This window comes from Quercus lobata, chromosome 12 (assembly GCF_001633185.2).
Source record: "Quercus lobata isolate SW786 chromosome 12, ValleyOak3.0 Primary Assembly, whole genome shotgun sequence".
Taxonomy (NCBI): domain Eukaryota; kingdom Viridiplantae; phylum Streptophyta; class Magnoliopsida; order Fagales; family Fagaceae; genus Quercus; species Quercus lobata.
This window is the reverse complement of record NC_044915.1, coordinates 25,661,173-25,675,604: the sequence shown is the minus strand read 5'-3', so window position 1 is coordinate 25,675,604 and position 14,432 is coordinate 25,661,173. Positions and strand designations below refer to the sequence as shown.

The 14,432-nt window shown below is 36.1% G+C and overlaps 1 protein-coding gene across 1 annotated transcript; it reads right to left on the bottom strand.

Annotated features, from left to right (window-relative positions):
- Positions 1–251: 251 nt before the first annotated feature.
- Positions 252–13,330, bottom strand: LOC115971492 (oligouridylate-binding protein 1B-like). The gene is made up of 12 exons (XM_031091446.1): positions 12,875–13,330; positions 12,046–12,107; positions 11,489–11,591; positions 10,230–10,306; positions 9,774–9,835; positions 9,573–9,660; positions 9,238–9,313; positions 8,883–8,913; positions 8,627–8,746; positions 7,479–7,564; positions 2,113–2,286; positions 252–853 (listed from the first exon to the last, which is right to left on the bottom strand). The coding sequence occupies exons 1-12, from the start codon at positions 12,986–12,988 to the stop codon at positions 539–541; spliced, it is 1,308 nt and encodes a 435-aa protein (XP_030947306.1). The 5' UTR covers positions 12,989–13,330; the 3' UTR covers positions 252–538.
- Between the last annotated feature and the right edge of the window lie 1,102 nt (positions 13,331–14,432).

Genomic DNA, 14,432 nt, shown 5'->3' with positions numbered 1-14,432 from the left:
GTCCCCTCTTTGCTCCTAATCCTAAGAAGTCTGATTATTATGCTCCCTCCAAATCTTAATTATTCTTTCAAATGAAAAATTAGAAAAAGTATGCTGTTTATGAACATACGAGAGCACCTTTCCCAGGCCACTGCTCAGAGATGTGATAACATAAGTTTAGACACAGGCAGAGAGCTCCACCAAATTTGTTACAATTTGGTGATAGGCATTATTTATGTCCTTTTTCCCAATGATTTTAACACAACCAAAAATTCAAGGAACTGGGGAAAATGTGATAAATGTTGTTAACATGAAAAGTTACAGCAATCCACGTGCAATTGACATGAATGAGGAAACAAAATCCAAAAGAAGACCCTGTTACAAAGCCAAACAGAACATATCTTACAGGATACAACATAAGGTATCAAAAATTTAAAGTTATTGAAGAATGATTCACATCTCAAGCAGAAAGCCCATAGTATACTGACAAAAACCAAGAGAAAAACGATTTACTATAAATACTACCCAAAAGAGGGGAAGAATTCAGCTGAAAACACCACTAACGATAGTACATGAGCTGTTGGCCGGACGAATTGTTAGGATATCCATCATAAATTGTTTGGGATCCCCCAGAGCTCAATCCCATGGATCCTGCAGCCAGCCCATGCTGTCCAGTCATCTGCACGAGAGCTTGACCTGAGAGGCCAGATGCAGCAGCCTGACTTAAAGCAAGTTGGCGCTGATAAGCCAACAACTCAGCTGGAGAATAGCCTTGGTTCATACTAGCAGTTGGAAGTATCTGATATGGTTGAGTTGGAAGAGGTAATGGATTTGAAGCTGTCCCAGGAGGAGTTGGCTTGCTACCCCACGAGCACTACACACATGCATCCAAAATATAAATATTTTCTTCAAGCAGGTAAAAATGCTGGTTGTAATTTCCACTACAGCCATTAATCATGTAACACAGTACCGCTTGTGTTTCTCATAATGTTGCCATGGGACCTCATAGGTCCTCTTTTGAAACCAATCACAGATAATAGCAATCTGCACTTATTCTTCTAAACTGCCTAGTGGCCACAGACAAACGTATAAATGTTTTCCTAACAGCAAGCCAGGCAAAAAAATATTAATTTCTCAGTTTGTTCTCATTTTCTTTTCTTTCTTTCTTTTTTCTTTTTCCTTTCACCCTATTTGGCAAGACTGAGCCAGTGAGGTCCCCACTTCCATGTAGACAACAATGCACAACATAATTGCTAAAACCAAAATCAGGAAGAAAGATTAAAAAACAATCTAGAGCGCCTCAAGGTTGTTGTTTACTTCCAAATACAAGTAACAACCAGCAAGTTCCATATACACTATCTTCTCCTGTCCACCTGATCGCCTTAATAAAATATTTTATTGTGTTCCACATTTTCCGGTCTTGTTGACCAAAATAATTTATTCATAAAGAAATTTTCTTTTATTACATTATAATCATTCAAGTTGATGCGCTCGTAGGCATTCCATAATCTATGTTTAAGATGAGCTCATAAAAAATACACAATTTTTTGGGGGTGTCTGAAAATCTTTGTGCATATAGGAAACTGGTTTGGTAGGAAGTAGTCATGCATCCATGCCCCCATTGCAAAGGGTTTTCTTCTTTTTTCTTTTTTATGGGTAGGTTACACATATCCAAAGGGTCTTGAACCCAAGACCTGATTCACATCCTCTATACAATGTGTCATTGTATAAATTCTACCAACATTACCATTCTCATACCACCACCATTTTTCCATCATTACGCCACTATGCCACTGCACCACCACCATCCACTGCTAGCACCACCACTACCACCGCTGCCAACACCACCACTACAACCACCGCCTACACCAAAATCATGGCACACCATACCATCACCAAGTTATTGCCACCACTATTACCACCATCGTTTTAAGTGTCATAATACTCGAATTTCTTCATTTTAAATATATATCCCATGATTCCCATTGATTTAAATTCCATAATTTTAAAAATTCAAAGAAATTTTAATTTTTCATCCAAACACAACCTTAGAATACGTTATTATTATGCTCAAATGGGAATGACACTAAGTGACTGTCAAATGAAACAACCTCCCAGTAAAGGTTTTCTTACCTTTAAGGGTTTGCCACGAATTATCCTCCCATTAGCCATTTGAATGGCCGAGGCTGCTTCTTCATGAGTGTTGTATCTAACAAATCCAAATCCTTTATCCCTCTGGACACGCACCTCCTCTATAACCCCAGCTCCAAGAGCATGAAACTGACAATGGAGTTCAGCTTGAGTTACCTAAACGCAAACACCAGAATTTCAGGGAGGACGTACAAACTTAAAAACAAATCTTGAAACTGAACAATTAGTTTATGCCATTGGACCTTAATTACAATTTAAAATTTAGGAAATGGGAAAATAAACTGACAAACTAACCAAAAAGACATATGGAGTTTGATACCAGAAAATAATTCAAGATGACCAAAAAAACTAAAATGAAGCAAAGAAAAAGTTTTTGCAATGAATCAAGACATCAAGAAAGAGTTTGAGGGACCTCATGATACGGAGAGCACATGAGCTAAGCTGTTCATGAAGACCTTGGGCTTGAAGGTGCAACATGCTCATTCAGACTTGTTTATTTTACTTAACAGCAAAATCCAAAATAAAATAAAAAATAAGGCCAAGCTCTAAACTTGTTTGGAATACTATGATAGGTACGCTAACTAGGAAAGTGCTTTTGCATGGCCCCTCTAACAATGGAGTAAGGATGGAGAAAACTGGAACATAGGCCAGGTGGTGGTTGGGGAAGATGGAAAAATGCAGCATGAATTCGGGGCAGGTATGGATTTAATACTTCCCTGCCTCAGTTACAGAATTCCCTAGCATAGTTAAGTAATTTCTAAAAAATGCAGCAATTCCCTAGCATAGTTAAGTAATTTCTAAAAAAAATAACATACGTAGATATCTTATTGATTCCTTTGAAGATGTACCCTACCGCACCATTCCTCTCATATTCCAGGGTTCTTTTTCTCTTGCCTGCTTTCTTTCTTAGGATATTTAGCTAAAAGATTAGATTGCAATATCAATGAGAAATTTGATAACAAAGGATTTCTTAATTCTGAAGTAACAGAGTTTCAGTGTTATACATCTTATGATCTCTTGATCCCTTTTTTTAATAAGTTTATGATCTCTTGATCCATACTTCCTTGGGAACCTTTCTAGTTTTTCTTCTCTTTTAAAATTTTAGACTTCCTTTTGATAAATAATCATTTTACCTTCTCCTTGTGCCAAACACACTGCTTGGACTTTGTATGCAAAAATGCAGAGATATGAATCAGTTTGAGGTTGGTGTTGGTAATAGAATTAAATTTTGGCATCATGTGTGGGGTGTGGGTTGTACTCTCTAGGAGGCTTTTCCAGAACTCTATAGCATTAGTTGTAATAAGGGGTCTTCTATTGAGGATGTGATGCACTTTCCTAACCAAAGGCTTCACTGGGATCTTCAATTTTCTAGGGATGTCCAAGATTGGGAATTGGAACATTTATACACTTTTTTGGATATTCTATGCCTCTTAATGGAGAGGAGCAAAACAAAATTTGTTGGAAACCGGCAAGGAGTAAGAATTTTAAAGTGCGTGAGTACTACTTCTCCCTTTCCTCAACTCCTGACACTCTTTTCCCTTAGAAACCTGTGTGGCGTTCAAAGATCCCTCCTAGGGTTGCGTTCTTTTCATGGACTGCTGCCTTAGGTAAGATTTTGACTCTTGACAACTTATGGTATAAGGGTGTTGCAATTGTAGATTGGTGCTATATATGTAAAAAGAGTGGAGAATCAGTGAATTATCTTCTTATTCATTGTCCTATTGCTTCTAAGTTATGGTTAAGGTATGGGCTCTTTTTGGTCTTCTACGGGTTATGCTGTAAAGCGTTACTGATTTATTTTCGAGCTGGCAAGGTTCCTTCGGTAGACATCGACGCATAGATTTGTGGAGGGCTGTACCACATTGTGTCTTATGGTGTGTATTTGGCGAGAACAGAACTCAAGATGTTTTGAGAGGAAGGAATGGTTTATTCTAGAAATTAAATCTCTCCTTCACCACACCTTGCTGGATTGGAGTTTGGTTTTTAATCTTTTTCCATGTTCTAATTTTTTTTTTAAATGCTTGATCTTTGTAATTTAAGAGTTTGATGTACTGCTACCCATGTACACCCCCGGTGTATCTGGATTTTTTGATTAATACAATTCCGTTATTTATCACAAAAAAAAATATATATATATATATATATTCACGGAGAAAATGGGTGATGCGGGAGATGCAAGAAAATTATTATTTAATATTATTTATTTTTGCAAGCAAATTGTATTTTTATGTTTTAGGTCCTATTAGTTTATTGAGCTTTTAGTATTTTAATTTAGAAGTATGGTTATTTTTGTAATAAGGCAATTAGGGTTTCCTAGCCAATTAGAACTAGGGTTTAGCAATCCTTTATAAGCAACCTATTGTACTCCTTGAAAGATAGTTGATATTTTGATGAATGAAAACAATGGACGCTTGGTCTTTCTTTGATTTGTTGCTGACTCCAAGTCTACCCAAGGATAGTGCGTCAACAAATAGTTGGGAGATGGAACAAGAACCTGGGCTGCTATGATGTTCTCTGGACAGGTCGTTGGAATGGGCTTCTAAGACTATTCTCTCAAATAGTTGCTGGAACTAGGCTTGGACTGGTCTGTCACGGGCCTAGACTCTGCTTGGTCAGTTTTTTTTTTAAATAAAATACACTGCTGCTTTAAGACACTACAGACACGGACTTAAAAGAAATTCAAACAGACTTAAAAGAAACTACAGACACAGACTTAAAAGAAACTCAAAGTATAGACTAAAAAGAACTCAAACCACGGACTAAAAAGAAGGACCACAGAAACTAAAAAAGACCGGCGATGGGCTTGCTGTGCTAGGGACCGGTGACTGTGGTGGTGCGACGACGAGGGCATCGACGAGGAAGACAGCGGCGACAAGACATGGAGGAGTAGTGATGATGGTGTCAGCGGTGGTGGCTGGTATCAGAGCAAACATCGATCTGTTGAAGCATCACCGCAGGAAAAAGCCAGAAAATATCACCCAAAAAAAAAAAAAATCCCTCACCATCGTGTTTTTCTCCACCAAAGGGTTGTCTCTGTCATTTTTTCTACTTGGTGCAAGAAAGCTGTCGTACAGTTGTGTTTCACATTAAAAAAAAAAAAGAGAGAAGAGACCCACGTTGAGACCCATCAGCAACCTTCACCCACCAGCCGCCGGAACCCACAAGTCAGCACTTAGCCGCCGACCCACCAGCCACCGCCGCCGACACTATCAACAAACATCAGCCACCGCCACCAACACCATCATCACCACTCCTCCATGTTTTGCCACCACTCTCTTCCTCGTCGATGCCCCCATTGTCGCACCACCACAGTCGCCAGTCCCTAGCACCGCAAGCCCATCGCCGGTCTCTTTTAGTTTCAGTGGTCCTTTTTAGTCCGTGGTTTGAGTTCTTTTTAGTCTGTACTTTGAGTTTCTTTTAAGTCCGTGTCTGTAGTGTCTTAAAGCAGCAGTGTATTTTATTAAAAAAAAAAAAAAAAAAAGACCTAGCCCACAAAATCCAAACCTGTCAACCAGCCGAGTCCCAGCAACTATTTGAGAGAATAGTTTTAGAAGCCTATTCCAACAATCTGTCCAGAGAACATCATAACAATCCAAGTTCTTGTTCCAACTTCCAACTATTTGTTGAAGCACTATTTTAGAGAATCATGGTAATATTAGAAGCACCTTATTTTGACGGTTATGAAACTTATCCACGAGATTTTGTCAACTAGATGAATGGGATGGAGCAATTCTTTGAGCAAGCAAATTTTGCAGATAACAAAAAGGTTAGGTATGCCAAGTTGAAGTTAAGAGGTAAAGCACAAAGGTTATGGGAGAATATTGAATATTTCTGCTATATGCAGTATGAACCTGCCATTACTGTGTGGGAAGATATGAAAGAAAAGCTTTGTGATGAGTATTTGTCACCATACTATCGAGCTAAGTATCTACCCCAATCTTAGTGTAGTACTTTTCAAGTTGAAGCAAATACGATGAATCCTCATCCTCATCCCATTTCATGTCCTCAGCACACTTTTGAACAATCTACCAAGGAATTAAAGGAATTATCTTTAAAGCTCATAAAAAATGTTCAAGACAGGATTGCTCAGATGAAGCAAAAGAAAACTCAAACCGATTTAATTGAGAAACCAAGGATACTAGATCACAATGAACTTATTGCTGCCTCAATAGAAGACAACACTGATGATGATATCTTGGTCATGGAGAATCCTCCTGCAACACCAAAGCCTAATGTTGACACAGACGTACATGCCTCGACAAGTGTTGCTTTAACATGCGTGCAAGGAAATGAATCTATTGAAGAGCAGCAAGGTGAAGAGATGGCGCCTAAAGAGAGTACCATGTTAGAGGGTGCACATGATGTGAAAGTTGAAGTTGTTGAACGTGCTTCTGATCAACCCTCCACAATCCTTGAAGATCTACATCTTGGTAAAGTCGAAGAGGTTAAAACCACAATGCTTCCTATGGTTCATAAAGTTCAAGAAGAAATTATACTAATTCCACACATTGATTTTGTTATTCCAAATGAGTTTGATGTGGTGGAATTCAAAGTTTTTCTTTTCTTTGTGCTTCCTAAGGTGATTTCAGACTTGAAGCAAGTGTTATTTGTCAACATCCTAATCTTTCAATACTTTAAAACTCGAGGTCGAGTTTTCTCCAACCAAAGGAGAATGATGCGGGAGATGCAAGAAAATTATTATTTAATATTATTTATGTTTGCAAGCCAATTGTATTTTTATGTTTTAGGTCCTATTAGTTTATTAGGTTTTTAGTATTTTAATTTAGAAGTAAGGTTATTTTTGTAATAAGGCAATTAGGGTTTCCTAGCCAATTAGAATTAGGGTTTAGCAATCCCTTATAAGCAACCTATTATACTCCTTGAGAGATAGTTGATATTTTGATGAATGAAAACAATGGCCGTTTGGTCTTTCTTTGGTCTGATGCTGACTCCAAGTCTACCCTAGGTGCTGACTCCTAGGTCATATCTTTTATTTTTTCGTTATTTCAATTTTGTTCTGGCTGTCCTGTGTCATAGGGTTGGGGGTAAATGGGGATGGAGCTGTCAAATTTTAGGTGGAGCAGAGATGGGGAAGAAAGTTCGCCCAGACACAAGTACAGAACAGTATTGGAAGGGGTCTCACCTGGGTGGCACAGGAATGGGAAAAGAGAAATTGGCCCCACCCCATTCTATTCCCTTTTAAACCTGGTACCTAACCTAATCTTACTAAAATAATATAGAAATTTCTCAAATTTCAAAACTATTTCCAGTGTACAAAGACAACAAGTCTTTCCTGCATTAATGTGCTATGTGCAAGAATTAAGAAAATTCCATGCATTTCTTATTACCTCATGGGAAAGGTTGCCAACATAGACAGTAGTGTATGCTGGATTGTTTTCAGGAGCCTCCTCATTGATATTCTCCTGGCTTCCATCTACGAAACAAATAAAACAAAAGAAAATAGCTGTCAAAATCCAGATATTCCAAGCCAATTCTAGCCTAGCATATCATAAATTAGAGCACATACTTGGGATACAGCAGGAAATAAGTCAAATTTAAAGAGGCCACATAATATATGAGCTTAGCTCTTCTGACACAACCTGACATCAGTTCTTATACTTACTCCTAAAGTTCTCATGAGCCTATTGAGCTAAGAAATTTCCTAAGACACATCAAGGAGAAAAGAAGACTTCTCACTCCATAGCCCTTTATTTTACTCGTCATTGCATGCCAATGGTCCTTGAACCAAATGCCTCCTCCCCCACTACCTGCCACACAGATTTTTCTTTTTGGGGGAAGAGAGAAGAGGGGAAGAGAAGGGGGGGGGGGGGGGGGGGGGTTGTGGTGGTGGATTCAATCCCATGTGAGTGCATGTGCTGTATACTAACCTATTATATATGTATGTCTGTGTATGTATCGTGTATCCCTATCCTTCAATAGCTCAATATAAATTGTCAAGGCTTAATGTATTGCACTTAATGACACCTTAAAGCATCTTAATTATTAAATGTGAATGAACACCCTAACAAATCCTAACTCAAAGCTTTTGTTTTGAGTCTGCTAGGCATATCACTTTCCAGTCTATCAATGACCATAAGCTATTTTGTGTTTTCCACAAATATTACCAAAATACACCTCATAAAAACAGCTTGTCACCCAATTAATAGAGTAACCAGATTGGTAACTAGCTGGGACAAAGTTCTATATCACCCAAGCTATTTTAACTTTTGGTGAGTGGTTATACTTCAAGTAAATGGGCACACTTGTTGATTTTCTGTAAAGCTAATCATAGTCAGATTGCTGATATACCCTGGCTTTTGGCTATCAAGTGTGAGATTATGTTGTGTTGTATGCTGTGATTCCATATTACATGCATAAGCATATTCCAGTGAATGTAGCAACCAGAAACTTGGCAACATAGGCCCTAAAAAGGCACTGTCCTGATTTTCCGGGACTCTACATAGTGGACAGAATCAAGTAGAAGGTTTCATGCTACCTGAAGACCCATTTGTAAGTACAACTGCATTTTGATTCTCATTGATTTGCCTGTCTTCACTAGAAGTAGAACCTTTGGTCGCCCAGTTGCATCTTATTTGCCTATTTCCAAGCCATTTACCTACATGATGGTGGGAAAAACAGATCAGCTCCTGGAAGGATAGAAAACTAGACTATTCACAAAAAGATTATTTTTAATAAAAAATAAATAAATAAATAAATAAAAAAAGGCAATGGAGGTGAACAATCTGCCTAACCAGTCAAGTCATTGATGGCACTCTGTGCATCCTGCAAAAAAAATTCCATAAGGAATGTTATAAGTTTGTCAACTTGGCATATTGTTAACATAATGTTCTCAATGCTCTCAATACAAAACAATATTGTAACGTTTGTGCCCAAAAATCTAGGTGGAGTACTTTGGCTCTTTCTTTTAATTTATAAGTAAAGAATAAATTTGGCTCAATTTCATTTGGAAAATCATATCCAACAGTCTTAACTGTTCTTTGATGAAACACTATTTTTCTTCATGGATCTCCATCTTAAAGTGAGTAAAGAATTTATACAGCCATTATTTTGTACTGTATGCTACAAAACAGTTTTTTAAAGAAATACCTGCTGATTACGGAAAGCAACAAATCCATATCCTTTTGAGCGGCCAGTTTTGTGATCCCACATGACCCTTGCATCACTATAAATGAGAAAGCAAAAGGATCATAAACCAAATATCTTAACAGACACCACATGAATTAGAGTGGTCCAAAACATGCACAAGGGGGCAACTAAATAACAACATTTGTATATTCCCCCATAAACTTTTTGTCTTGGACATGTTGCCAGTAACAAAAATATGGTAGTCATCAGAAAATCTAGGGCTTGCAACCCTTATCTGGTACCTACTCATGACAAAATAGTATAAAAGGAAATATTCAAGGGAATGAAGAACTCACGAACAACTAGGATATACTGAGAAGCACGCAAATAATGTTGCATCAGTAACCTCTGGACTCAAATCACCAACAAATATATTGAAGTGTCCTGATGATTTTTAAAGTGCAGAAAAGGGAAAAACATATGAATGTTAATAAAAGGCACTCAACAAGCAACAAAATCAATCAGCAGGATGAAGAAGAATGGAAGCCTAAAGTAACCTGAAGTATCCTCCCTCTGGTTATTGGTATATGCCCAATTCACCTTAAGTGCCTGACCATAACTGAAATTGTAATATAACAAAAAGGAATAGCCATTAAAAACCAAAAGACCATAAATCAAAATAAAAAAAGGAATAAGACATTTAATGAAAGTTAAAGCATCATGATATATGTGGAACTGCCAAAAATGAGGAAATATGCTGATTTGAGAACTAAAACGATTAATTGGAAAGAGGAGCATTAATGGCAAAGTCCATTTATACTTGTATGAGCAGTTAATAACATAATTTTTTAATTTCCAAATGATGAGAAATCTATCAATAGATTCTTTACATATACATATGTATAAAGAAGATCCCTGCCCTCTCGTTCAATGCCTAACAGAATACCAAGATTAAATTTTCCAAAGAAGGGACTAAAATGACCACAGTTGATGTATAATAAGTGAATGCTTACAGTTGGCGCCCATGCAAATTCATTATTGCAAGGGCTGCAGATGTCCGGTCATGGTAGTCCACGAAACCATATGATGACTGCAACAATGACGAATCAAGCCATCAAAGCAAATCCAATTAAGGGAAAGTAAGGCACAGACAATGAATAATTTCAGCAAATAAAGAAATGTTTTTATTCAGGTATAGGACATATTAAACAGGTGAGTTGCCTCCTATATTTTTACAAATACGTTAGACCCAGTTAGATGCTAGTCATGACAAGAAAAAACTATCAGAGCCATTTATTTGCTAGTCATGACAAGAAGGAACATATATCGTGATTATGGCAACTTCACACAAGATGGTGAAGAGTTAAAAGTTCATTGAAAAGGCCACATGATAAAAACCCCTAGGTTCAAACAGCTATTCGATAAATAAGAACTCATGTCATCCCATGGAGATTGACTCAAGTTAAGGGAAACCGATTTATTTCTTATGTCATCCCACACAAGTTGGTTTACAGTAATAAACTTCCTATAGTGGTGGCTCATTTTATCTGGAATGCACTGTTTTTATAATTGGTAATTATTCATGCATCCAGTGCATGTTGAACCTATGACGTCGCCCTCCACCTTATTCTTTCAAGGAGAAGAAGATCCATTTGAGCTAGAACTCAATGGCTTTATTTAAAATGCACTATTGGTGAAAATTGATTATGATTCACTGTTTCAACTCTAGAAATGAACAGCAACAACTTCAGGAACCATATGGATAGCAGGACCTGAAGGTGTCCCCCACCTTCTAATCCATCGCACCCCTCACTCTCAGCTTTAAGCACAAATATTTCCAGGTTAACATGTCCTCATCTTCAGCTGAAACGCTTGTAAATCACCACAATAAGAAGAGGAACAGAAGGTAAGTGAGAAATTTTCCTACCCTCCACATCATGAGAATTTTCTACAGAAAACGAATAGCTATATATAACAGGAAGTTTTAAATGGCTGAAGCATACAGTTGCCAAAAGATTGCATCACCAACTTAACTTTTGCACTAATTGCTTAGTATGTCATCTTAGCAAGACCTTGATGTCTTTACTAAATTAAAAATCTTGAATTTTAGTACCATGTAAAAAAATATATGAATTTTCACTCAAAAAATGTATAAATATTTATAAAGAACTAAAGAAATTAAGAACATCAGTGGATGTTCCAACAAAGCTAGTACAATGACAAAACAAAGATCAAGTAATGATGCAACATATACATGAGTACTAAATCAAACCTTATCCTTTCTGATGAGCTTGCATCCAGCAAGAGGCCCAGCAGTCTGGAAAACTTCACCAAGAAGCTTCTCGGTGACATTTACATGAATATTTCCTACATAGCTGACATCATCAAGCTAATTAGATTGGCAATCAAGTAAAATAAATACAGCAATACAACATCTTAAGTAAACCAGCACACATCATGCTTATGCTATAAAACTTTTGATTTCTTAAAAAGCAATGTGATAAAAAAGGAATACCAGCTAACAAACAAATCCTTCCTTCTACATTTACAATTTCTCATTAATTTGATGTTATAGAAGTCCCATTAGGTGGAAAGTGCCTACAGAACCTAAACAGACCATGAAACACAAGATGTCCTCAGGCTAAAAGATACATAGGCGATTTTTATTAATTATTGGTAAGTTACACATACACCAAGTGCAACTTGAACCCACGACCTCACACTCCAAGCGCTTGCAAGGGCCTCAGGTGCCAATTGAGCCAGAGTCATTGGCAAAGAGAGGAGAAAATTTTAAAAAGAAAAGAAAAAGAACGGTTACGTAGCACTCACACACTGCGGCATGTAGTCGAGTCAAAGCCAGGAGGCAGATTCCCACTTGGGATAGGCTCCATCTGCAAAATATAAAAAAAAAAAAGAAGGAAAAATAAAAATAAAAATAAAAAAAATAAAAAGATCCTAGCAACTACAAGCTAACATCCTAGATAAAATCAAACGAAGAAACACAAGAAAATAAAACAAAAAATCTAACTATACACACACTAATAATTGCTACTTTCATTAATACAAACTAAAAAGATAACACAAAATACATATAGAAGCAAAGTGCTTGAGAAGGCAAAAGAGAGAATAATCAAGGGCTATAATTCTGCCAATTAAGCATAAGGGGAAAAAAATAAAGACACAAAGAAGATTAGACATCACATTAGTTTCAAGTAGCAAATCACATCCTTATTCAAATAGTTGAAATCTGATGTATATGCAAAATAAAAATATGAATTCACACTACGTATTTACATGTAAAGTGTTGCGACAACAAAAATGGTGCAAAATCAAACAAAATCCATAGGTCTCTACAACTACATATGGTACAAACAACCTTTTAGACATAACATGGGGCAACCCCACCATTCCAAGTCATTATAAATTAAAGTACAATAAATTAATTTTTTCCATTCTTTTAAAAAAATAAAAACACAATTGTTTACCCATAAGAAAAGGCTCATTAATTAGGCACGAAATTTAAGGTCGTACCAAGTACACAAAACTATAATGATTTATTGCAACTATAATGATTTATTGTAACATTGAATTGAATTGGAAATTAAAATAAAAATGATGCACACACACACACGTATATATATATATATAAAAAATATACCTGAGACATGGCAGCAGCGAGGACACCAGGGTGGTACATGTGAGGCTGTTGAAGAAGGGCTTGTTGCATTAGGGCTTCTTGTTGTTGTTGCTGAAGTTTCAACCTTTGTTGCATGTTCTACACTCTCTCTCTCTCTCTCTCTCTCTCTCTCTCTCTGATTTCCTGTGTATTTTGGGGAAAGAAATAGTTTATAGATAGATCACGATTTGGCAAAAGGTGGTGGTAGTTGATAAAAATCTGTTCGGTTCCTAAGAAAACGCAGGAAAGTATTGGATGGAAAAATTTAGGATTCGTTGGAAAAGATTTTAAATAAATGTCTGAAATTGAGAACGATTGGACAAAATAAATGAAATTAAGACAACCTGGGATCAGAATTTGGATTTCTCCTTAATTTAACGTGCGGGTTTGTTTGTTTCAAGGTTCAGCGTGTGCCACCTCTCGGTTCGGGTAGTTTTGAAGGTGTGCAAATGGGATCGGGTTTGGATCCACTTAACCAGATGAATTTGTTGGACTTTAATTTTTTGTTTTTTTAAATTTAAAGAAATTGTTCAAAATTTTATGAGACACGATAAGATATTGACTTGTGTCTGTATCCTAACATATCTAATGCGACTGATGCATTAGACACAAACTCTTCTCACTTTAATAGACCATCAATTTAGCTACTATACGCATAAGTTACTATTACGAGTCACAACACTCTTGATTATGATTTTTTTTTGTTTTACTCTATTTGTTTTTAAATTAGATTTTTTTAGGGTAAATTATGTATTTGATCTCTATCCTTTATACCATATTTCAATTTTGTCCATAACCTTTCAATTGTATCAATTTGGTCTTTAATCTTTCAGTATTGTGTCAATTCAATCCTTACTATTATCTCTTAGATGGAAATTACTGGCATACTTAATGACCAAAATAAAATAATTAGTTTCCGTTAATGTGACAATAAACTAATCTTTTATTTTGGTTGTTAACCAAATTAGCAATTTTCATCTAAGATATAATGACAAGAACTAAATTGATATAACACAAAAAGTTAAGGACCAAATTGATACAATTAAAATGTTTGAGACCATATTGAAATATGGTGTAAAGTATTGGGACTAAATACGTCGTTTGCACTTTTTTAATTTATAAGAAAGAAATTTTAATATTTTAAGTAAAAAATAATACGTTTTCATTGGTTAATCAACCGTTTTTAAAATAAAAAAATGGATGGAATGATTACCTTGACAACAAATACAAAATTTTGACAATAATTAAACTTTAGAAATGAAAATGACAATTAATTCAAACTTGAAAAGTGTAAATCTAAATTTAGTTGATATTATTTATATGTAGGTGATTACAATCATGCTAATATTTTGCCATCCAGCAATAATACATACTCGAAACAATTCTAAATAAATGCTATCTATATTCTCGATCATCTCTATAAATTGACATATAATAATAAAATTGAATATATACACTTTTTTTTAATCCCTTTTGATAAGTACTTCAATGTACTGTTAAAAATAAAAATAAAACCCTGCAATTCCGACTAATTATGATA

Coding starts and splice junctions, on each gene's coding strand:
- LOC115971492 (XM_031091446.1), bottom strand. CDS start 12,988: ATGCAACAAAGGTTGAAACTTCAGCAACAACAACAAGAAGCCCTAATG. Junction 9,661..9,773: donor CCAGAGGGAGGATACTTCAG/GTTACTTTAGGC, acceptor AAAAATCATCAG/GACACTTCAATATATTTGTT. Junction 854..2,112: donor TTCGTGGCAAACCCTTAAAG/GTAAGAAAACCT, acceptor GCATGTGTGTAG/TGCTCGTGGGGTAGCAAGCC.